The 26,006-nt window shown below is 36.7% G+C and overlaps 1 protein-coding gene across 3 annotated transcripts in view; it reads left to right on the forward strand.

Annotated features, from left to right (window-relative positions):
* The window catches only part of TM2D1 (TM2 domain containing 1), a gene marked incomplete at its 5' end in the record, with an annotated part of 54,969 nt that overhangs the window by 7,035 nt on the left and 21,928 nt on the right, over nt 1–26,006 (forward strand). For all 3 annotated transcript variants that reach the window (XM_082834091.1, XM_082834093.1, XM_082834092.1), the window contains 2 exons: nt 5,049–5,157; nt 15,347–15,438. In XM_082834091.1, coding sequence (XP_082690217.1) covers nt 5,049–5,157; nt 15,347–15,438 — 201 coding nt within the window. The remainder of the gene's footprint in view (nt 1–5,048; nt 5,158–15,346; nt 15,439–26,006) is intronic.

Here is a 26,006-nt window from a genome sequence, read left to right on the forward strand (position 1 = left end):
AGAGCCCGCTCACCACAACAAAGAGCAGCCCTTACTCGCCACAACTAGAGAAAGCCCGCACACAGCAACGAAGACCCAATGCAGCCGGGAAGGAAGGAAGGACTCCTTTAAAAAAAATAAAATAAGGGTCAAATGAAATCATTATAAAATATGTAAAAATGAATAAATTCTAGGGTTGTAGGCATCTATTGAATAGATTAATTTCATTTCACAAAATCTATTAAATTTACAGCCACTCACGTGTTATATTCATTCCTCGTGTCAGGTTCATTCTCTTAGTCTTCTCAGTGTTGAAGTTCTCTAATTTCCTAGAGTAAGGAAGTTGAACACTTTCTCTAGCCAAGCATCATGCTTTACATACCATATGCTTTTAATATGTGTATAATAGCATAACAAGGGTCTTATTCCCATTTCACAGATTACAAAACAAGGTTCAATGAGGTTTTGTAACTTGCCCAAAAGAACATACTAGTTAAGTGACAGAGTTTGGACTTAAGCACAGATTTGTCCCATTCTAAAGTATTGCTTTTTGGAGTTTTCTATCAGTTGAAACAAATCAGATCAGTCTCAGTGTTGCTCTTTAATATTTTCTCATGTTATCTCACTATACTGGGAGCGGCAGCTCATCCATCCTCATTAAAGTACATAATTTTCATCCCTTGAAATAATTAGCTCATACTTCTGTCAAACTTCTCCAGAATTATTGTAGCAATGTGGTTTCCCCTTCACTCTGGTACTTCCACTATTTGTATCTTTCCTGAGGTTCTAAGCCTAGATCGTTGGGCATTTTTCTCTCCTTTATCTGTCTCATTAAATACAAAGCAGCTCATATTGAATACAAATCATTTCTTATATTAGAAATGATACAATAGCATTGAAAACTAAAATTGTCAAAATATAGGAGTTTGAACAATTAATAGTATCCAACCAAAAAATAGGTATGATTTCTTAGTTTTTAGTATTTTTATAAAGCATTTTTACAACTCACCTATAAATGTTTGATCTTCCAAATTTTGTACAGGAACCTGTAATCTCAAAAAATAGTACATTTCTGTTAGGCAAGGTATATTGGACAATAACCCCAATGGGAATCATAGTGTTTTGTATTGCAACTATCTCTTTAAGATCTAATTTTAGATAGTCTGCAGGAAGATCTAACAAGGCTATAAGGCAGGAAAGTGACAGCTTCAAACTGAACAAGTACAAGGTAGTAATACATTTAGAGGAAAATTACCCAAAATTTAGTAATAGAATTCTGTTTTATTGCACAATTTTCCAATCCAGAACTTACTACTTTGAGGATTTGAAAAAAAATTAAAGGTGTTATTTGAAGAAAAACTTGCGTCTATCTATAGATCTTCCTGCAGGTCACTTCTTTGTGGAGGTGGAGTGGTCCTCACCAAGGCAAAAAACTTTAATTTTTTAAACCAGACGTTGCTTTGACTTATTTACATGCCTGATGCCTTAACTGGAGTACGTACTCCTGGGGGTGGACAAAGCTTTCCAAGAGGTAAACGGATATAGATGAATTAGTTTTCTAGGACTGTTAGTAATAGTGTTACAAACTGGATGGTCTAAAACAGTAGATGTTTACTGTCTCTGGAGGCTAGAAGTCTGAAATCAAGGTGTTGGCAAGGCCATGTTCCCTCTCAAACTCTGGGTAGAATTTTTTGTTTCCTCTTTCGAGCTGCTAGGGGTGGCCAGCAATCCTTGGCAGTCCTCGGATTGTAACCTAATCAATCCTAGTTTCTCTCTCTCTTTTTTTTTTTTTTTGGCCATGCTGCATAGCTTGTGAGATCTTAGTTCCCGACCAGAGATTGAACCTGGGCCCTCGGCAGTGAAAGCCTCGAGTCCTAACCACTGGACCACCAGGGAATGCCCCACATTAGTCTAATCTCTGCTTCTGTCTTCACATTGCCTTCTGCCTGTATGTCTTCACATCATCTTCTCCCTGTGTATGTTCAGTTTTCCCTTTTTTAAGGATACCAGTCTTATTGCATTAGGCCCCACCCTAAGACTATTTCTAAGCAAGGTAACATTCTGAGGTACTGAGGGTTAGGACTTCAACATATCTTTTTGGGAGGGTACAATTCAGCCCACAATGTGTCTTTAAAATAATCAATTTCCAGATCCTCAGTTTTTATATGTGTATTTTTTCCTACAGTTGATGTAAAATTTCTGAATTTTAAAGAAGAGCCCTTTCATATTCTTGGTTGGATCATAGTGGCTATCAGATTGCTGTGGTATTTAGATTCCATTTTAAAGAATGCTATAATATTTCAATACTAAGGGCAGTATTTACAGTATGCTGGAAATAATATTTTTCCCAACAATTTAAACCCATGGTGAAAAATTTTAGAAGTCAAGTTAAAAATGTGTGAGGGAGTATATGGTTTTAAAAAGTTATTTTAGGGAGCGTGTGAGCCACATTTTTTGAAGACCACTGATCTACAGCAGTTTTTCAACCTTAGTACTATTAATGTTTGGGACTAGATAATTCTTTATTGTGAGGAGGCTGTCTTGTGCATTGTAGGATGTTTAGGAGCATCCCTGGCCTCTACCCACTAGATGCCAGTAGCAGCTTCCTAGTAGTGACAACCAAAAATGTTTCCAGACGTTGCCAAGTATCCCCTGGAAAGCAAAATTACTTTCCATCATTCCCTCATCATAGAAATAGAGCATACTGATCTCCTTTCAATTGGTAACATAGAATATATATTAGCATTTCAGATGTATGTTAATCTCGGTTTTGAGTTGTCTACTATATAGCTCCAGTCAAAAGCATGACCTAAGATGGCAGATTGAGAGATATAACTTAAGGGACATGATAATAATTCATTCACAAAAGTCAGTAAGTTTTATCCCTATATCAAGGCAGATGGCAAAACAACTACATATAAATCATGTGTTAACTTTTTCCCCATCTCTGTAGATCTTAACATTATAAGCTCTTGCTTATATCTGGAGTCAGTGTGAGAAATGGCTATGTGGAAAACTTTTCTCTATTGTTCTAATAAAGTTCTAGTTGAGGACCTTCTCTATTACATTCTCTTACCCTTGTGTCATGAACCAAACCAAATTCCCACAGTGGTTTAGAGGTGAATTGGTATGCTTTCTTTCAGTTATATCACAGTAGCTCTGTAAAGCTTTTTGCCTTAACTACCAGGAACCTCTGAGCTACATTGGTGGTCGGTTATACTGTCTTCCCGTAGTTGTTTCCCAGTATAATTATTTCTTCACTCTCCCTCTTCCCTTAATCTTATTACTTTTTTTCTTGTTTAAATGGTTCTCAGTTGTATTGAACCTATCTATGTCTTTTAGCATAAGCACCTCCTTGTGTTGGAAATGTAAATACATTAAATAAATAAAGTTTATGGGACGGTATAGTTTGAATTATCAATAACACACAGAAGGGTGCAAAGTCATTATAGAGTTTTTTTCCTGGCCTCATTCTCTCAGTGTACTACTCTGGCATAAAAAAGGACAGTGATTTGTTGAAAATCTTAAGATAATTATAGACAGAAAATAAATACCATTTTTCTCTCATAATAAAACTCTGGAGTCTGTGGGGGTTTTTTTGTTTGTTTGTTTTAGACTATTAGACCAAGTACTGTTTTCATTTTCTCAAAAAAAAAACCCCACTGTAATTATTGTTGCTAAACATAGAGATAAACATTTACTGAAACTAGCCTAAAAACATTAGTACCTTTTAGTCAGAAACAATGAAGGAGGAAAAGGCACTAACATTTATTGAATGCCTACTAAATGCTGGCCTTACACTAGGTATTTTGTATCACATTTAATCCCCACAATAGTCTTATTATGATCTTAGTGCTATTTTTATCTACAAGGAATCCAAGGTTCTGAAACAGGCAATGCACAGATAGGTCATTCTCATTCCAAAGTTCTAGCTCGCTCTTTTTTAAATAAATTTGTTTATTTTTGTCTGCATTGGGTCTTTGTTGCTGCGCGTGGGCTTTCTCAGTTGCAGTGAGCGGGGGCTACTCTTCGTTGCAATACATGGGCTTCTCATTGCGGTGGCTTCTCTTGCTGCAGGGCATGGACTCTCAGCACACGGGCTACAGTAGTTGTGGCACGCGGGCCCAGCAGCTGTGGCTCGCGGGCTCTAGAGCACAGGCTCAGTAGTTGTGGCGCGTGGGCTTAGTTGCTCTGCAGCATGTGGGATCTTCCCGGACCAGGGATTGAACCCGTGTCCCCTGCATTGGCAGGCGGATTCTTAACCACTGCACCACCAGGGAAATCCCCAGAGTTCTAGCTCTTTACATGATGTGCCATAAAGACTTCAGGACAGTGCCTGCCTAGCACATAGTAAGCTCTATAAGTGTTACTGCCTCGTATTATCATGTCATTTGGGGTATGAATAAAGATCAAAATTACTAAATGCTGAGATAATACACTACATCAAATCCCAGAGGGAATAGAGAAACAAAAAACAAATTCTGTACATTTAGAATAATTGAAAGTAATTTATTTAGAATAAAGAGGAATCTTAGTTTATTGTAGCCATCATCTATAAGAACTTTATAAACTGAAAATATAAAATCAGATTATGTTAAATTTAATGAATTACCTAATGAGATACCAACAAAAATTCGAGAAGTATTCTTTATCCTAGAGATAAAGTAAAGGATAGTAATGTGCAATTCTTCCCTTGTTACCTTTGTCAGAGGCAGGAGATTGAACTTGATGGGTCATGCATCTAACTCAGTGTGGCAATTGTTATGCTTTTGTGTTCAGACTACTCTATCATATTATCTGTATCTTTTTTTTGTTTTTATTTTTTTATCTGTATCTTGTACATGAGTGTGTGTGTGTGTGTGTGTGTGTGTGTGTATATATATATATATATATATGTATATAAAATGTAGCTTTTCCTATCTAAATTAAAGTATATCATGTTATATTGGGAGGTGGTTTGTTTTAACATTATATTTTCTTGTGTGTATTGCTAGCCTTAGGAAAAAACATAATTACATACTTTTCCACAAGAAAAAAAATAATCGATTTTTGCTTTTTTCTGCCTTTAGTTCCATGTTTTCCAGCACCTAACATAACTTGTAAGGATTCTGGTGGCAATGAAACACATTTTACTGGAAACGAAATTGGTTTTCTCAAGCCCATATCTTGCCGAAATGTGTAAGTACCTACCTTACTGAAGCTAAATTTTCAGATTACTTGCCTATGTTGTATCTTGACTGAATGGAGTGAAGAGGAAAAGAGTTAATTTGTAAGGAGAATCCTGCACTAATATAATTTATACCTTTTTGCTTTTGTCAGAAAATCTCTATTTTAAGTGTGCATATCGTTATATATATATGCAGTTTACCAACCAAGTAAAGCTCAGTAGTTCACTATGTGGGATAAATAGAATGAATGGCTTCATGCCATGTCAGTTCAGCCAGTTTTTGCTACCAACTGGCTTATGAAAAAATTCTGTTTTCAAAATTTGGGGGCTTTCTCGAGTGCAAATAAGGGATTGTGTACCTATAGTATTAAAAGAATGCTAATTAGTAATCATTTGCATTTTGAAACTTGGTTTCATTATTTGTAATAGGTTTGGATGATAAATGGTAATGTTAAACAGAATTCAAAAGTTAGTTTGGTATATTAAGACAAATGGTTTTATTTTGTTGGGAGTATTTTTTGTTTAAAGGACTTTTAAGTTTGCTATTTATTTTTGCTCCAGTAAAGCTAACAGTTTATTCTTACGTTAATGCTTTGTCCTGAAAACATGATTTAATTTTACCCATTTTTGTTAATTGTTGGCATTCTATTTTTATCTTTTACTGTACGTTGTTGCATTTTATATGATGGCACCTATTTTGCAGTTATATCAAAAAACAACCACTATTTGACTGTTTCTGCAAGTTCTATTAGAATTCTTAGAAATTACTATCAGAGTCTTTTTTTTTTTTTTTTTGACCCTACTTCACTGAGTTAATGAGGGGCTTTAGGTTCTATCTTGCTGTGTAATCCAATCACTTTAAGCTTCTTGGGTTCCAAGATTGCTCATAAGTAAAGTAAAAATTGTTAAAGGGAATTATTTCCAAAGTACTTAGATATGGTTTAGTCAGTTTTTAGATTTATAGATTGATGTTTCCAAATGACAAATAATTTGTTAAGTGTTGGTCCAAGGTTATAATACAACAACTAAGAAAATCATCCATTAAGAACAGCTAACCATTCAGGTTGGACGTTGCAGGTTCATATTACCTATAATGGTCACACCACAATGATCTGCCACTTAATTTCCAAATCAACTCTGCTTTTCCTTTTACTGTCTCTGAGTAGTTAGGCTCAATGCAACTGAGCTGTACTAATCATGCTCACAAGACATTGATTTCAATTGTGATAGGAAATATAACTATCAAGGAAACCAGATACTCCAAGTCTACTGGCCAACTTACTCCCCTCCTGTAGTAAAGTCTACAATTCCAAAATAGAATTTGCTTGATGAGCATTGAATCAGAACAAGGGGAGTTAGATTGATGGATAATTTTAATAAGTCACAAAAGTAACATAACCTGATACATCACTTTCCTTTATCAGGATATTCAGTACATGCCTACCAAACAGCCAGCTGCTAGTTAGCTACTGAGTAAAGACTCACTGACAAATTCTTAATTCATTCAGTGTCCCTTTTCCAGTTTACATATTTTCCTTCTCCTGTAGGCATATCCTTTTATAATATTGATACTTGACTAGAACTCCATCTCAATATTGCAGATATAGCCATTCTATAATGTATTCTTCAGCAACTGAAGTCTAAACTATGTCTGATTGGTTACAGAGTCACACACCTATTTATACTGGCCATCTGCATTAGTTGGAGCAGCCTGTTGTAACAAATGTCTTAAGAATTTCAGTGACTTAACACAGTAAAAATTATTTCTCACTCACATCATAGTCCAATTTGTGTTGCCTTGGGGGTCTGGATGGGGTGAAGGGAGTGGTAGTTGCTCCATGCAGTCATGCGGGCTATTGTGCTTTCATCTTGTAGCTTTGCTTCCTCTAGTCCTTAGAGTCCTTTCCATTCAGCCAGCAGATGGAAAGTGGAGAAAAAACCCCTGCAGGAATGTTTTATTGGCCAGACATAAAATGATGGCATACATCACTTCTGTCCTCATTCCATTGGCCAAAACTAAGTGATGGCTGCACTTAACTGCAAAGTTAGCTACAGTAAACAAAGGCATATCTCAGAGATATCGTGAGTTTGGTTGCAGACCAGTGCAATAAAGCAAGTCACATGAATCATTTGGTTTCCCTGTGTACATAAAAGTTATGTTTATACTATATGTAGTCTATTAAGTGTGCGATAGCATTGTGTCTAAGAAAACCATACCTTAATTTTAAAATAATGCTGTTGGAAAAATGGTGCCGATAGACTTGCTTGTTGCAGGGTTGCCACAAACCTTCAACTTGTAAAAAACACAGTTTATCTGTAAAGCACAATAATGCAAAGCACACCAAACAAGGTCTGCCTGTTGTTTCGTTGTATGTACATGAGAAAAAGAGAAATGATTTGGTAAACAATTAGACAGATCTCTTCTACACCACCAGTTTTTAGATTATCCTTTAGGATGATTTATTTATGTAGGTAACTGCTTTTCTGATTTCATTCCCCTTACCAGCCAAGATTTTTGAGAGGCTTGTTTCTATAATATTTATCTTTTATGAATTTTTCAGTCTAATGCAGTATGGCTTTTGGCCATACTGAAATTCGCTAGCCATCTTTGTTGCTATATCAAATGGATATTTATAGTCCATATCTTAATCCTTCTACAGCATTTGGCATTCCCTTTTCTTAAAATACTTTCTTTCCTTAACTTCCAGTATAAAATACACTTCTATTTCTTTTGATTCCTATTCCTTTCCTTCTTCCTTAAATCTTGATATTCCCAAGATTATGTCCTTGGTCCTTTTCTCTGCTTCATTCATCCACCCCTTTGGTTTCTCTCACCATCTTTATATAAAGGTCCTTTCCTTCAAATCATTTCCTCCTTTGTATTAGTGAATGCAGCTGTTTTACCCAGTTTCTTAAGCAGAAACTTTTGGAGTCATTCTCCTATTCTCTCATTCCCCACATTTCTTCTGGCTGCTTCTGCCTTCTTAGTATTTCCTAATTTTGTTTCCTTTTCTCTCCCACTGCTACTATCCAGTAGGTTATAGCTTGAGTTTCTACAAAGTCTCCCAATTTATTTCTCTACTTCTAGTCTGGTGACCCATTGCAATGTAGAAGGGGCACTACTGCCCTCAGTGTAAAATTTGACGTTCTTATAATATTAGATGCATAGACAGAATCTCTGGATTGTTTACCATCTTCCCTAACTCCCTGAAAATGTCCTGATTGTGAGTCAATGCAAAAAACAGGATCGTAAGCAGGAGACTGACATAATCAGATTTGACTTTAAAATGATAACTCCAGCTACCTTTTTATTTCTTTACTCCTCTTTGCAGCAACTCCTTGAAAGAGTTATCTAATACTTCTTTTCTTTAATTTTGTCCAACCTTTTTTTTTAATTGAGTTAACACAGGTTTATAACATATAAGTTTCATGTGTACATTATAATTCAACTTCTGTATACACTGCAGGGTGCTTCTCACCACATCTAGTTTCCATCCATCATCATACAATTGATCCCTTTTACCCATTTCGCCTACCTCCCACCCCCCTTCACCTCTGTGTCTACCAGTCTGTTCTCAGTTTCTATGTGTTTGTTATTTTTTGTTGTTCATTAATTTTTTTTTATATTCCACATATGAGTGAAATCATATGGTATTTGTCATATTTGTCTTTCTCCATCTGACTTATTTCAGTTAGCACATGGCACTTAGCACATAGACCTCAAGGTCTATGCATGTTGTCACAAGTAGTAAGATTTTGTCTTTTTTTTTAATGGCTGACTAGTATTCTTGTATATATATACACCATATCTTCTTTATCCACTCATTCATTGGTGGACACTTAGGTTGTTTCCATATCTTGGCTATTGTTAATAATGCTGCAGTGAACATTGGGATGCATATATCTTTTTGAATTAGTGTTTTCTTATTCTTTGGATAAATACCCAGAAGTGGAATAGCTGGATCATATGGTAGTTTTCGCCATACTGTTTCTCTTTTCTTTTCTTTTTTAAAAATAAATAAATTTATTTATTTATTTATTTTTGGCTGTGTTGGGTGTTCATTGCTGCACGGGCTTTTTCTAGTTGTGGTGAGCAGGGGCTACTCTTCATTGCGGTGTATGGGCTTCTCATTGCGGTGGCTTCTCTTGTTGTGAAGCACAGGCTCTAAGTGCATGGGCTTCAGTAGTCGTGGCACGCGGGCTCAGGAGTTGTGGCTCACGAGCTCAGTAGTTGTGGCTCGCAGGCTCTAGAGTGCAGGCTCAGTAGTTGTGGCACACGGGCTTAGTTGCTCCGCAGCATGTGGGATCTTCCCAGACCAGGGCTCAAACCTGTGTCCCCTGCATTGGCAGGCAGATTCTTAACCACTGCACCACCAGGGAAGTCCATCCATACTGTTTTTCATAGTGGCTGCTCTAATTTACATTTCCACCAACAATATATGAGGGTTCCCTTTTCTCCACATCCTCTCCAACATCTTGTCTTTTCTTGTTTTTATGATAATAGCCATTCTAATGTGTGGTGATATCTCATTGTGGTTTTAATTTGCATCTCTCTGATGATTGAGCATCTTTTCAAGTGCCTGTTGGCCGTGTCTTAAATGGAAAAATGTCTGTTTAGATCCTCTGTCCATTTTTTTTTTTTTTTTTTTTGCGGTATGCGGGCCTCTCACTGCTGTGGCCTCTCCCGCTGCGGAGCACAGGCTCCGGCCGCGCAGGCCCAGCGGCCATGGCTCACGGGCCCAGCCGCTCCGTGGCATGTGGGATCTTCCCGGACCGGGGCACGAACCCGCGCCCCCCGCATCGGCAGGCGGACTCCCAACCACTGCGCCACCAGGGAAGCCCCCTCTGTCCATTTTTTAATCAGGTTGTTTGTTTTGTTTTTATTGAGTTGTATGATAGGAATTGCACTGAATCTGTAAGTTGCTTTAGGTAATGTGTATTTTAACAATGTTAATTCTTCCAATCCATGAGCATGGGATATTTTTACATTTCTTTGTGTTTTCTTCAATTTATTTCAATAATGTCTTACAGTTTTTAGTATACAGGTCTTTCATCTCCTTGGTTAAACTTATTCCTAGGTATTTTATTATTTTTGTTGCAATTATAAATAGGATTGTTTTCTTAATTTCTTTTTCTGCTAGTTTGTTAGTGTATAGAAACACAACAGATTTTTGTATATTGATTTTTTTACCCTGCTGTTTTACTGTATTTGTTTATTATTTCTAATAGTTTTTGATGGAGTCTTTAGGGTTTTCTATATATAAAATTATGTCATCCACAAATAGTGACAGTTTTACTTCTTTCTTGCCTTTTATTTCTTTTTCTTGCCTAATTACTCTGGCTAGGACTTCCAATATTATGTTGAATAAGAGTGATGAGAGTGGGCATCCTTGTCTTGTTCCTGATCTTAAAGGGATAGCTTTCAGTTTGTCACTGTTGAATATGATGATAGCTGTGGGTTTGTTACATATGGCCTTTACTATGTAGAGGTACATTCCTTCTGTACTCATTTTATTGAAAGTTTTTATCATAAATGGATTTTGAATCTTGTCAAATGTTTTTCTGCGTCTTTTGAGGTGATCATATGGTTTTTATTCATTTTGTTAATATGGTGTGTCACATTGATTGATTTGTGGATGAATCATCCTTGCATCCCTGCAATAAATCCCATTTGATTATGGCATATAATCCTTTTAATGTATTGTTGTATTTGGTTTACTAATATTTTGTTAGGGATGTTTGCATCTATGTTCATCAGAGATATTGGGTTGTAATTTTCTCCTCTTGTGGTGTCCTTGTCTGGTTTTGGTAATGCTGGTTTTGCAAAATAAGTTAGGAAGCATCCCCTCCTCTTCAGTTTTTTGAAAGAGGTTGAGAAAGATAGGTATTAAATCTTTGAATGTTTGGTAGAATTCACCAGTGAAGCCATCTGGTCCTGGACTTTTGTTTTGGGGGAGGTTTTTGGTTAATGTTTCATCTCTTTACTAGTGATAGGTCTATTCAGATTTTCTATTTCTTACTGATTCAGTCTTGGAAAGTAGTATGATTCTAAGAATTTATCCATTTCTTCTAAGTTGTCCAATTTACTGGCATACAGCCATTCATAATAGTCACTTATAATCCTTCATGTTTCTTTGGTATCCATTGTAACTTCTCCTCTTTCATTTCTGATTTTATTTATCTGAGTTGTCTTTTTTTTTGTTGTGAGTCTAGCTGAAGGTTTGTCAACTTTGTTTATCTTTTCAGAGAACCAGCTCTTAGTTTCATTGATCTTTCTATCTTTTCTATTTTCTTTTTAGTCTCTATTTCATTTATTTCCACTCTGATTTTTATGTTTTCCTTCCTTCTGCTGACTTTGGGCTTTGTTTTTCCTCCTTTTTCTAGTTACTTTAGGTGTATGGTTACATTATTTGTGGTGTTTCTTGAGGTAGACCTGTATTTCTATAAACTGTCCTCTTAGTACTGATTTTGCAGTGTGTTTCCCTTAGATTTTCAGTATGTCATATTTTCATTTTCATTTCTCTTCAGGTACTTATAAAATTTCTCCTTTAATTTTTTTCATTGATGCATTAGTTATTCAGTAGCATGTTGTTTAGTTTCCACATGTTTGTGATTTCTCCAGCTTTCTTCTTATAATTGATTTCTAGTTTCATACCATTGTGGTCAGAAAAGATGCTTGATATGATTTCAGTTTTCTTAAACTTATTGAGACTTGTTTTGTGTCCCAGCGTATGGTTTATCCTTGAGAACATTCTGTGTGCACTTGAGTATGTGTATTCTGCAGATTTTGAATGGAATATTCTGTATACATACATCTGTTATTAAGTCTCTTTGGTCTAGTGTTTGATTTAAGACCGACTTTTCCTTCTTCTCTTTCTGTCTAGATGATCTGTCTGTTGATGTACAGGGGGTGTTAAAGTTCTTATTCTGTTGCTGTCAGTTTCTCCCTTTAGGTCTGTTAATAACGCTTTATATATATTTTGGTGCTATTTTGTTAGGTGCATATATATTAATAAATGTTATATCTTCTTGATGGGTTGTACCCTTTATCATTAGTATATAATGTCCATCCTTGCCTCTTATTAACTTTTTTGGTTTGAAGTCTGTTTTGTCTGATATGAGTATGGCTACACCTGCTTTCTTTTGGCTGCCATTTGCTTAGAGTATCATTTTACAGCCCTTTACTTTGCACTTATATTTATCTTTAGAACTGAGATGTGTCTCCTGGAGGCAGCATATAGTTGGGTCTTATTTTTTAATCCATCCAGCCACTCTGTGTCTTTTGATTGGTGAATTCAATCCATTTACATTTATTGTGATTTTTTTTTTTTTGGCCACACCCTGCAGCATGTGTGATCTTAGTTCCCCAACCTGGGATCAAACCCATGCCCCCTGAAGTGGAAACGTGGAGTCTTAACCACTGGACCACCAGGAAAGTCCCCATTTAGTGTGATTATTGATATATGAGGACTTGGTATTGACATTTTATCTTTTCTCTTCTGGTTGTTCTATAGTTCCATTGTTTCTTTTTCCTTGCATTTCTGTCTGCTGTTTTAGTTTGGTGGTTTTCTATGATGTTTTTCTTAGTTTTCTCTTTTTTTATGTTTTGTGTCTCTGCACTAGATTTTTGTTTTGTTATGAGGTTTGTATAAATGTTTTAAATTTAAAATAGTCCTTTTTCTGCTGGTAGTATCTTATCCTAATATGCCTCTACAGGTTTCATCCTTTTCCTCTTCTCCTTTTATGTTTCTGTTGTCACAAGTATGTCTCAACACAAAATTCTGTGAGTTTGTTACCAAATTGACATAGCTGTAGTTATTTTTAGTGCTTTTTTTCCCCACCCTTTAACCTTTGCTCTAATTGTTTAACAACCTATTCCAATATACAGTTGCAATTTTCTGATTCTGTCTATTTATTACCTTACTCAATGTTTTGTGTACTTTTGCCTTTTCATTTCAGGTAGAAGAGCTGCTTTCAACATTTCTTGTTAGGCAGGTGTAGTGGTGATAAACTCCTCAACTTTTGTTTGTCTGGGAATGCCTTTATTTCTCCTTTCTGTCTGAATGATACCTTTGCTGTATAGAGTATTCTTGGCTGACAGTTTTAATCTTTCAATATTCTGAGTTTGTCATTCAACTCTCTTCTGGCCTGTAGAGTTTCTGCTGAGAAATCTGCTGATAGCCTCATGTGGGTACCTTTGTAGGTTATTGTCTTCTTCTTTTTCTTTTTTTTTTTTCCTGGCTGCCTGTAAAATTCTTTCTTTGTCATTGACTTTTGACAATTTTAATATAATGTGTCTTGGAGAAGGTCTTCCTGTTTTGAGATAAGTAGGTGTTCTATTAGCTTCATGGGCTCGTATATCTAGTTCCATTCCCAGATTTTGGAAGTTCTCAGCTATGATTTCCTTAAATAGGCTCTCTGTTCCCTTCTCCCTCTCTTTTCTTTCTGGGATACGCATTGTCCCTATGTTGCCTTTCTAATGGAGTTGGATAGTTCTTGTAGAGTTTCTTCAGTTAAAACAAAAATCTTAGCTCTCTCCTCTTTTACCTGAATCGTTTCTCAATTTTTGTCTTTGAGTTCGCTAATTCTCTCTTGCATGTGTTCTACTCTATTTCCAATGCTTTCTAATGCCGTTCTTCATGTTGTTTATTGAGTTCTTCAGCTCCATAACTTCTGTTTGGTTCTTTTTTAGAGTTTCAATCTCTTTGATAAAGTATTCCTTCTGTTCATTAATTTTATTCCTTAGTTCACTGAACCATCTTTTCTGTTTTCTTATATATAGCTTGTTGAGTTTCTTTCTGATACCTGTTTTGAATTCTCTGTCAGTTAGACCACAGTCTTCTGTGACTTTAGATTCTGGAGAACTGTCATTTTCTTTTTCTGATACTGTGTTTTTTCATAGTGCTTGGTGAGTTGTTCCTTTGCTGGCGCGTTTGAAGTAGTGAATACCTTTCTTATTTAGGTAAACCTTTATTTACTTTGATTCTAACAGTTCAACAGGTTGGTAATTAGAGTCCTTTCTTTTGTTTTTCAGTAGGTGGCGCTATGGCATAAGTTATAGCTTAGTTTATCTTACCTGAGTGCTTCTGGCTATATTTGAGAATTGGCACTTTCCACCCTCCATCACCTTTGCCAGAGATGTCGTCAGTGCCCTCATCATCACTGCTTGTTCCTCTGGGGTTACTGGTGCCTTGAGATGGCGGGTGCCTCTGCCATATGTGGGGTTGCCTGGGTTGTGGGCACTGCTGTAGCGGTGAGGGAAGGGGGAATGGGGGGAAGGAGCCAGGTTTGGGTGTGCTGTGGGGGAGAGCAGAGTCACAGGTACCACTATGGCCCTTCCAGTCTTTCTTAAGCCTGTTCTGTTCTGTCTTTTACCCTCATCGTTACCAGAATTGCTCTTGCTGAGGTCACTAAAGATCTCCTCTTGGTTAAATTTAGTAGTAAATTCTCAGGCATTCTTACGTCATTCATCAGTCACATTTGGCACAGTTGAACACTCTGTTCTTAATACACTGTCTTCACTTGACTTTCCAAGATACCACACTCTTTTGGTTTTACTTCTTCCTCACTGTTAGCTCCTTCATGGTTTCTTCTCTGCTTGATATGGAAAGGTTTGTTGTACATTATTGTGACAATAGCTCACAAATGCTCCCCTACAGTCTATCTTCAGCACAGCAGCTAGAGTGATTATTTTAAAATCTAAATCAGATCACACTCCACACCTCTACTTACCTCTGCAGAAGCTTCACATATCTCTCAGAGTAAAAGACAGAGTTTTTACTTAATGATGATATTCAAGACCTTGTGTGATTTGCCTTCTTTGCCCCCTATTATCTCTCTGACCTCGTCTCCTACTATTCTTCCCCTCTCTTACTCCACTCCTGCTGCACTGTCAGGTATGCTGCCTTTGCAACAGTGATATTTTTGTCTGGAACACTCTTCCCTCAGAGGTATGGCATGGTTAAGTCACTTACTCTAGATTATAAGCTCTTTAGGCATCAGGGATCTTTGTCTCTTTTGTTCATTAATATATTCCAATAGCCTAAGATAGTGCCTGGCACTCAGTAGCCACCCAAAAAGCATTAATTGAGTGGATGAATGAACCAGTTAACAACTAGTAATAATTAACAGTTTTATTTTCTAAAATGTTTACATGTTGGAAATATATGAATGTGACATTCATGTTCCAATTCTGTGCAGAAATGGCTATTCATACAAGGTGGCGGTTGCACTGTCTCTTTTTCTTGGATGGTTGGGAGCAGATCGATTTTACCTTGGATACCCTGCCTTGGGTGAGTATGTTTCATTTAAAAAAAATTCTTGTGAAACTTGTAGGTTAATGTACCTACTCTTATAGATTAAATCTCTGCATACTATTAATAGTTACAAGTTCCATGTAGCTGAAGTTGAAAGGTCAGTGTTCTTCTGTGAGTATAGAGCTAGCAATTAGCTCTGTAGTTAACTTGGATAAGAAATTGACTTTTCTTGTGTTTTCATCTTTATGAAAACACACACTCAAGATAGTGTAGTCGCTAATTAGAACAGTAGACTTGAGCTGTCATTACTAGTGCTGGGCACACAGTGGATGTTCAATAAATGTTTTATGAATAATGCATATCTTTTCCTATCCCTCCAAAAAAATGTTTGCCTTCTACCTGAACCTCTATAAGTGTTGATTTTGGAATATAAACTACTTCTTTCAGGAGAAGTTGGTGTTGGAACTACAGCAGCCAGCATGAGCTAGTGTGGAGCCTGGTTATTACCCTTAGCATCCCTCCCCATACCTTCCTCCTAGCTATAATCTTTACATTTACCATAGTTGCTAATGCTTATGAAAACTACTTACATTTGATGATAGCTTTTGTTTAAATAATACTTTCACATGCCTGCCCTTATTTACGCCTGAAAACTCTCTGAGTTTACCATCCAGTTTAAATCTTCTTTAACAGGTAGGGAAATTGTCACCAGAGAGGTTAAGGGATTTACTGACTCTGGAGGCCTTGCTTTATACTGTAACATATTTGTTGTTATCATCACTGTTTTATGGATAGCGAAATTGTCATGAGATTAAGAGATTTACCCAAGGACACTCAGCTAGTGACCTGACTTTGAACCCAAATATTCTGGCTCAAGAGATCATGCTTTATTTACTGTAGTACTTTGCTTCTGTATTAGCCCTTCACTGAGCAAATTTAAAGTTTCTGAATGCTCTGCTTTCTAGCTAGCAAAGCTAATCTTATTCTTTCCATGTTGCTACCCACCAGAGATCAAAGAGGAATTTTCACTGTGGGGTTGGTGGGAATTATATTTCTGTTAACCTTAACTGGAACTCAGTGTTATAAGGTCATAAATAGAAGTCATAGTTTAAAATACTATATACCTGAAATTTTTTCAGTTAACAAACATTTATTCAAAATTTACTTGCTGTTAAGTAAGTAATGAAGTTCTCTGGAAATAACGATGGAGATCACAGTTCATACTGGTTAGAAGAAAATAAGTAATAAATGGTAGGCCAATTTGTGCTACAGCACTGTTACAGAACTGTAGTAAAGTGCTATGAGAGCAGAGGAAAAAAGACTGATTTAGTCAGCCTTAGGATGTGAGGGAAAACTTGTTGGATGAGGGGACATTTGCACTAGGTTTTTAAGGATGAACAGATTAGAGATTTAGGGCATTACAGGGAACAGCATGTGCAAAAGCATAGGGTGTGGAAGAGCATATGTGCAGTGTTGAGAAAATGGTGGATAATTTAGCCTATGGTGTAGGAAGAAACGTGGCAGAATATGAAAAGTGATTGCAGAGGTAGCCTGTGGTCAGATTATAAAAGGCTTTGAGAAAGAATTCCCTGGTAGTCTAGTGGTTAGGATTCGGCGATTTCATTGTTGTGGGCCCGGGTTCGATCCCTGGTCAGGGAACTAAGATCCCACAAGCCGTGCAGTGTGGCCAAAAAAAAAAAGGCTTTGAGTGTCTTGTTCTGGAGTTTGGACTTTACCCTTTAAACATCAGAAGGCATAAAAGTTTTTAATCAGAGGAGTGTCATGGTCAGGTTTATATTTCAGGAAGATGATACTGGAGAAATTGTGGGAAATGGCTTAGAACGGAGAAAGACTGGTGGCAGAGGAAGCTAAAAAGAGATGGATGCAGTAGTCCTGGCCTGAGGGAAGGAGAAATACTATTTCTTTGAACAGTTTATTCTATGATGATTTTGAATAGTAAATATATTTTAAATATTTGGTTTAATGAGTGACTTTTTAGCTTCCTGTGATGTGTGTCAAATGAGCTGTCACGTCATATGGTCTAAGTTAATTTTTTTGACTTATTGTAGCACATAATAACATGCTGGTTTGTATATTATGATTTTCTTTTCCTACAAAATAAAACTCTAGGTTATAAAGCTCTGTATAGTGACTCTGGTTCGTGAATGTTAGTTCCCTGCCAGGAGCTCCCTTTCTCCAACCACTGCTACTCCAATCTATTAATTAATTTCAGTCAAAGAGAACCTTTCAGTTTGAGGCTGAGATTCTCTAAATTTGCAAATGTAATTTTTACATTTGACTTTATTTCTTAGTGTAAAAATCTTTAAGTAACTTTATTATTACAACAACCTTTGGATGTTCATTAATTCAACAAGTTTTTTGACTGTTGGCTTAAGATACAACTTTCTCAAGATTGTTAAGTCTGTCACTTCTCATTCATCTGCTTCTGAATTTTCTTCCATTCTCTTTATTCTGCTGGGTTTATGGCTTTAAAAATCCCTTTACTATCCTTTAATGGGGTCCTGGAGTGAGAGGAGTTAAGAGGACATGTCAAATACATTATTTTTAACTGAAAGTTCTTATATCTCTTCAAGCATTCAAATATTTTTATCCCTATCTTACTGACATTTAAGCTATATAAATGTGAAGGATTTTGATGTTTTATCAATTTAATCTAATCTAATATGTAAAATTACCGTGTTTGTAAACTTAAAACATTTAAATGTTTTTAATTAAGTTTTAATTTTTACTAAGAATCCAAGGTTAAAGAATTTTGGTATTCATTAAAATGATTACTGCCGTTTAAAAAAATTCTTAAATGGAGAATGCAATGTTGACTGGTATGAAAATAGTTACAGGTAGAGCCTAAAACTATTTTTCTTATAATCTTATTTAATCTTTCTTCATGGTAATGAAAAGCAGTGATAGTATATTTATAGATAACTTTTTTTTTAACATCTTTGTTGGAATATAATTGCTTTACAGTGGTGTGTTACTTTCTGCTGTATAACAAAGTGAATCAGCTATGTGCATACGTATATCCTCATATCCCCTCCCTCTTGTGTCTCCCTTCCACCCTCCCTATCCCACCACTCTAGGTGGTCACAAAGCACTGAGATGATCTCCGTGTGCTATGCAGCTGCTTCCCACTAGCTATCTGTTTTACATTTGGTAGCGTATATATGTCAGTGCTACTCTCCCACTTTGTCCCAGCTTACCCTTCCCCTTCCCTGTGTCCTCAAGTCCATTCTCTATGTCTGCATCTTTATTCCTGTCCTGACGCTAGGTTCTTCAGAACCATTTTTTTTTTTTTAGATTCCATATATATGTGTTAGCATACGGTATTTGTTTTTCTCTTTCTGACTTAACTCACTCTGTATGACAGACTCTAGGTCCATCCACCTCACTACAAATAACTCAATTTCTTTTCTTTTTATGCTTGAGTAATTTTCCATTGTATATATGTGCCACATCTTCTTTATCCATTCATCTGTCCGTGAACACTTAGGTTGCTTCCATGTCCTGGCTATTGTAAATAGTGCTACAGTGAACATTGTGGCACATGTCTCTTTTTGAATTGTGGTTTTCTCAGGGCATCTGCCCAGTAGTGGGATTGCTGGGTCAATGGTAGTTCTATTTTTAGTTTTTTAAGGAACCTCCATACTGTTCTTCGTAGTGACTGTATCAATTTACATTCCCACCAACAGCGCAAGAGGGTTCCTTTTTCTCCACAACGTCTCCAGCATTTATTGTTTGTAGATTTTTTGGTGATGGCCATTCTGACCAGTGTGAGGTGATACCTCACTGTAGTTTTGATTTGCATTTCTCTAATGATTAGTAATGTCGAGCATCTTTTCATGTGTTTGTTGGCAATCTGTATATCTTCTTTGGAGAAATGTCTATTTAGGTCTTCTGCCCATTTTTGGATTGGGTTGTTTGGTTTTTCCATATTCAGCTGCATGAGCTGCTTATATATTTTGGAGATTAATCCTTTGTCAGTTACATTGTTTGCAAATATTTTCTCCAATTCTGAGGGTTGTCTTTTCATCTTGTTTGTGGTTTCCTTTGCTGGACAAAAGCTTTTAAGTTTCATTAGGCCCATTTGTGTTTTTTTTGTTTTTATTTCCATTTCTCTAGGGTGTGGGTCAAAAAAGATCTTGATGTGGGCTTCCCTGGTGGCGCAGTGGTTGAGAGTCCACCTGCCGATACAGGGGACATGGGTTCGTGACCCGGTCCAGGAAGATGCCGCAGAGCGGCTGGGCCCGTGAGCCATGGCTGCTGAGCCTGTGCGTCCGGAGCCTGTGCTCCGCAACGGGAGAGGCCACAATAGTGAGAGGCCCGTGTACCGCAAAAAAAAAAAAAAAAAAAAAAAAAAAAAAAGGTCTTGCTGTGATTTATGTCATAGAGTGTTCTTCCTATGTTTTCCTCTAAGAGTTTTATAGTGTCTGGCCTTACATTTAGGTCTTTAATCCATTTTGAGTTTATTTTTGTGTATGGTGTAAGGAAGTGTTCTAGTTTCATTCTTTTACATGTAGCTGTCCAGTTTTCCCAGTACTACTTATTGAAGGGGCTGTCTTTTCTCCATTGTATATTCTTGCCTCCTTTATCAAAGATAAGGTGACCATATGTGTGTGGGATTATCTCTGGGTTTCTGTCCTGTTCCATTGATTTCTATTTCTGTTTTTGTGCCAGTACCATACTGTCTTGATTACTGTAGCTTTGTAGTATAGTCTGAAGTCAGGAAGCCTGATTCCTCCAGCTCCATTTTTCTTCCTCAAGATTGCTTTGTCTATTCGGGGTCTTTTGTGTTTCCATACAAATTGTGAAATTTTTTGTTCTTGTTCTGTGAAAAATGCCAGTGGTAGTTTGATGGGGAGTGCATTGAATGTGTAGTCTGCTTTGAGTAGTATAGTCATTTTCACAATGTTGATTCTTCCAATCCAAGAACATGGTATATCTCTCCATCTGTTTGTATCATCTTTAATCTCTTTCATCAGTGTCTTACAGTTTTCTGCATACAGGTCTTCTGTCTCCTTAGGTAGATTTATTCCTAGGTATTTTATTCTTTTTGTTGCACAGGTAAATGGGAGTGTTTCCTTAATTTCTCTTTCAGATTTTTCATCATTAGTGTATAGGAATGCAACAGATTTCTGTGCATTAATTTTGTATCCTGCTACTTTACCAAATTCATTGATTAGCTCTAGTAGTTTTCTGGTAGCATCTTTAGGATTCTCTATGTATAGTATCATGTCATATGCAAAGTGACAGTTTTACTTCTTTTCCGATTTGGATTCCTTTTATTTCTTTTTCTTCTCTGATTGCTGTGGCTGAGACTTCCAAAATTATGTTGAATAATAGCGGTGAGAGTGGACAACCTTGTCTTGTTCCTGATCTTAGTGGAAATGCTTTCAGTTTTTCACCATTGAGATTGATGTTGGCTGTGGGTTTGTCATTTATGGCCTTTCTTAATGTTGAGGTGGGTTCCCTTTATGCCTTCTTTCTGGAGAGTTTTTATCATAAATGAGTTTTGAATTTTGTCAAAAGCATTTTCTACATCTATTGAGATTATCATATGGTTTTTATCCTCCAATTTGTTAATATGGTTTATCACATTAATTGACTTGCGTATATTGAAGAATCCTTGCATTCCTGAGATAAACCCCACTTGATCGTGGTATAGGATCCTTTTAATGTGCTGTTGGGTTCTGTTTGCTAGTATTTCGTTGAGGATTTTTGCATCTATGTTCATCAGAGATAGTGGCCTGTAGTTTTCTTTTTTTGTGACATCTTTGTCTGGCTTTGGTATCAGGGTGATGGTGGCCTCGTAGAATGTGTTTGGGAGTGTTCCTCCCTCTGCTATATTTTGGAAGAGTTTGAGAAGGATAGGTGTTAGCTCTTCTCTAAATGTTTGATAGAATTCACCTGTGAAGCTGTCTGGTCCTGGGCTTTTGTTTGTTGGAAGCTTTTTAATCACAGTTTCAATTTCAGTGCTTGTGACTGGTTTGTTTTTATTTTCTGTTTCTTCCTGGTTCAGTCTCGGAAGGTTGTGCTTTTCTAAGAATTTGTCCATTTCTTCCAGATTGTCCATTTTATCGGCATATAGTTGCTTGTAGTAATCTCTCATGGTCCTTTGTGTTTCTGCAGTGTCAGTTGTTACTTCTCCATTTTCATTTCTACTTCCATTGATTTGTCTTCTCCCTTTTTTCTTGATGAGTTTGGCTAATGGTTTAGCAATTTTGTTTATCTTCTCAAAGAGCTAGCTTTTAGTTTTATTGATCTTTGCTACTGTTTCCTTCATTTCTTTTTCATTTATTTCTGATCTGATCTTTATGATTTCTTTCCTTCTAACTTTGGGGGTTTTTGTTCTTCTTTCTCTAATTGCTTTAGGAGTAAGGTTATGTTGTTTATTTGAGATGTTTCTTCTTTCTTGAGGTAGGATTGTATTGCTATAAACTTCCCCTTAGAACTGCTTTTGCCGCATCCCATAGGTTTTGGGTCATTGTGTTTTCATTGTCATTTGTTTCTAGGTATTTTTTTGACTTCTTCAGTGATCTCTTGGTTATTTAGTAGCATGTTGTTTAGCCTCCATTTGTTTGTATTTCTTATAGTTCTTTTCCTGTAATTGATATCTAGTTTCATAGCACTGTGGTCAGAAAAGATACTTGATACGATTTCAATTATCTTAAATTTACCGAGGCTTGATTTGTGGCCCAAGATACGGTCTATCCTGGAGAATGTTCCATGAGCACTTGAGAAGAAAGTGTATTCTGTTGTTTTTGGATGGAATGTCCTATAAATATCAATTAAGTCCATCTGTTTAATGTGTCATTTAAAGCTTGTGTTTCCTTATTTATTTTCATTTTGGATGATCTGTCCTTTGGTGAAAATAGGGTGTTAAAATCCCCTACTATGATTGTTAGTGTCGATTTCCCCTTTTATGGCTGTTAGCATTTGCCTTATGTATTGAGGTGCTCCTGTGTTGGGTGCGTAAATATTTACAATTGTTATATCTTCTTGGATTGACCCTTTGATCATTATGTAGTGTCCTTCTTTGTCTCTTGTAATAGTCTTTATTTTGAAGTCTATTTTGTCTGATATGAGACTTGCTACTCCAGCTTTCTTTGATTTCTATTTGCATGGAATATCTTTTTCCATCCCCTCACTTTCAGTCTGTATGTGTCCCTAGGTCTGAAGTGGGTCTCTTGTAGACAGCATATATATGGGTCTTGTTTTTGTATCCCTTCAGCAAGCCTGTGTCTTTTGGTTGGAGCATTTAATCCATTCACGTTGAAGGTAATTATCGATATGTATGTTCCTGTGACCATTTTCTTAATTGTTTTGGCGATTTTTGGGTAGGTCCTTTTCTTCTCTTGTGTTTCCCACTTAGAGAAGTTCCTTTAGTATTTGTTGTAGAGCTGGTTTTCTGGTGCTGAATTCTCTTAGCTTTTGCTTGTCTGTAAAGCCTTTGATTTCTGCATCGAATCTGAATGAGATCCTTGTGGGGTAGAGTAATCTTGGTTGTAGGTTCTTACCTTTCATCACTTTAAGTATATCATGCCACTCCCTTCTGGCTTGTAGAGTTTCTGCTGAGAAATCAGCTCTTAACCGTATGGGAGTTCCATTGTATGTTATTTGTCATTTTTCCCTTGCTGCTTTCAATAATTTTTCTTTGTCTTTAATTTTTGCCAATTTGATTACTATGTGTCTCGTCGTGTTTCTCCTTGGGTTTATCCTGTATGGGATTCACTGCGCTTCCTGGACTTGGGTGGCTATTTCCTTTCCCATGTTAGGGAAGTTTTCGACCATAATCTCTTCAAATATTTTCTCGTACCCTTTCTTTTTCTCTTCTTCTTCTGGGACCCATATAAGTCGAATGTTGTTGCATTTAATGTTGTCCCAGAGGTCTCTGAGACTGTCCTCAATTCCTTTCATTCTTTTTTCTTTATACTGCTCCCTGGCAGTTATTTCCATTATTTTATCTCCCAGCTCACTTATCCATTCTTCTGCCTCAGTTATTCTGTTATTGATTCCTTCTAGAGCATTTTTAATTTCAGTAATTGTGTTGTTCATCATTGTTTGTTTGCTCTTTAGTTCTTCTAGATCCTTGTTAAATGTTTCTTTATTTTCTCCATTCTGTTTCCGAGATTTTGGCCCATCTTTACTGTCATTACTCTGAATTCTTTTTCAGGTAGGTTGCGTATTTTGTCTTCATTTATTTGGTTTTGTAGGTTTTTGCCTTGCTCCTTCGTCTGTGACATATTTGTTGTCATTTCATACTTTTTTTAATGGGTGGTGCTGTATTCCTGTCTTCCTGGTTGCATGGCCTGAGACGTACAGCACTGGAGCTTGCTGACAGTTGGATAGAGCCAGGTCTTGTTGCTGAGATGAGGACCTCCGGTAGGCCTCACTGTGATTGATATTCTCTGGTGTCTGAGATTCTCTGTTATTCCAGCACTTTGGACTCGGAGCTCCCACCACAGGAGCTCAGGCCTGACCTCCAGCCTGGGAACCAAGATCCCGCAAGCTTTGTGGCATGGTTAAAAAAATAAATAAATGAAAAAGAAAGAAAATCAGGAGCAGTATAATATCAAAGAATAAAAAACAAAATGAAATTAGAAAGATAAAATATATATTAGCAAAATAAAACTATAATTGAAACAACAAATTAAAAGCACAACAGAAAAAGAAAGAAAAAAAAGGGTGGGGTGGGGAAATAAGCCAACAAGAGAGAACAATAGCAATGTATAAAGGATAAAATAAAATTAGAAAAATAAAAGATTTATTATGAAAAATAAAAATATAAAAGAATCAACAACAGTGAATCAACAAGGTAAAACAGACCCCAGTCCGGTCACTGGGGTTCCTCCAGTCCCCTTAGGTTTCCGTGGTCCCCCACCAGTGCCTGGTAGGTGCCCTAGATGTGAGGAGGCACGAATTCCACGTCCTCCTAGTACACCACCTTGACACCGCCCCTTTATAGATAGCTTTTTAAAATCCTTTTCCATACCATTTATGATCACTGGAATTTTATAAGAACCAAATAAATAATGCAGATATGATGAAGCTTGCTCTTAAGTAATTTCTTTTTTTTTAGCTGAAGTGTAGTTGATTTACAATGTTTCAGATGTACAGCAACGTGATTCAGTCATTTATATATGTATATGTATAAATATATATATATTTTTTTCTTTTAAAGATTCTTTTCCATTATAGGTTATTACAAGATATTGAATATAGTTCCCTATGCTATACAGTAGGTTTCTTTTTAAGTAATTTAGTGTTGAATGTGATACTTCGTTATATAAATTTTACTTTAGGATTAAGTAAGGGAAATGTGTTGAGGGTGAGATTAAATTAAATTTGATAAGATCCAAACATTCCTTTAAGAAAAATTTTCTTTCTAGGTATTTCAAATTTCTTTTTAGCCCAGAACTATTACTTTATGTATAGCTTTATTTCCTTTAATTGACTTCTTATTCCAGTGCTGCTTTAGCTGGAAGCCTTTTTTCACCATGAAGCCTTATTTTTCTAATATTCCATCTTTGTGTTTTTAACCATGTTAACATCTGTGATTTTTTTTTTTTTTTTTTTTTTTTTTTGCGGTACGTGGGCCTCTCACTGTTGTGGCCTCTCCCGTTGCGGAGCACAGGCTCCGGACGCGCAGGCTCAGCAGCCATGGCTCATGGGCCTAGCCACTCCGCAGCATGTGGGATCTTCCCGGACCGGGGCAAGAACCCGTGTCCCCTGCATCGGCAGGCGGACTCTCAACCACTGCACCACCAGGGAAGCCCTGTGATTTTTTTAATATGCAGTAACTGGTATATTATGTTTTGTCCATTGTAGCATTAAAAGATTATGGATTCTCAAAGATAATAGCTCTTTTGGAGCAGTTAATGGGGGAGAGATACTCTTTTCATAGTGGTATTACTTTTAAGTGTAAATGTTTTCTTATTACGAGAATAACAAAATGTTGCATGTTTTCAAGCCCCAAACGTATAAATCTTTGGTTATATTATTATTGTTTTCTTCTTGAGTTTGGAGTTACTAGTTTGCACTGGCGTATTATATCCACAGATTGTAGGACAAATAAAGGTAAAGGGATTTGTAGGTTAAACTCTTCTAAGATTTGAAAGCTCTCCTTTATAGTTATAGATACAAAAAGAATAGTGATAACTAATTACCAAATCGTTATAGAATGCTTGGGATTTGGCAAACAGCAACTTCAGTATGAAATAATCATCTGCATTCTCTAACATAGTTATACAGAAACAAAAGTATTTGCAAGATTCAACCTGCAATAAAACAAAAAATACCAAAATTTTTTAGAATACCAAAAATGAATCTCTGTTCTTTTTATTTTATACCCAAATAAATTCTTTTATTGAATTTGTGTACTGTTTTTTTTTCTTTTTATTTTTTTCGGTACGCAGGCCTCTCACTGTTGTGGCCTCTCCCGTTGCGGAGCACAGGCTCCGGACGCGCAGGCTCAGCAGTCATGGCTCATGGGCCCAGCCGCTCTGCGGCACGTGAGATCTTCCTGGACTGGGGCACGAACCCATGTCCCCTGCATCAGCAGGCGGACTCTCAACCACTGTGCCACCAGG

This window comes from Leucopleurus acutus, assembly GCF_964270905.1.
Source record: "Leucopleurus acutus genome assembly, chromosome: 2".
Taxonomy (NCBI): Eukaryota; Metazoa; Chordata; class Mammalia; order Artiodactyla; family Delphinidae; genus Leucopleurus; species Leucopleurus acutus.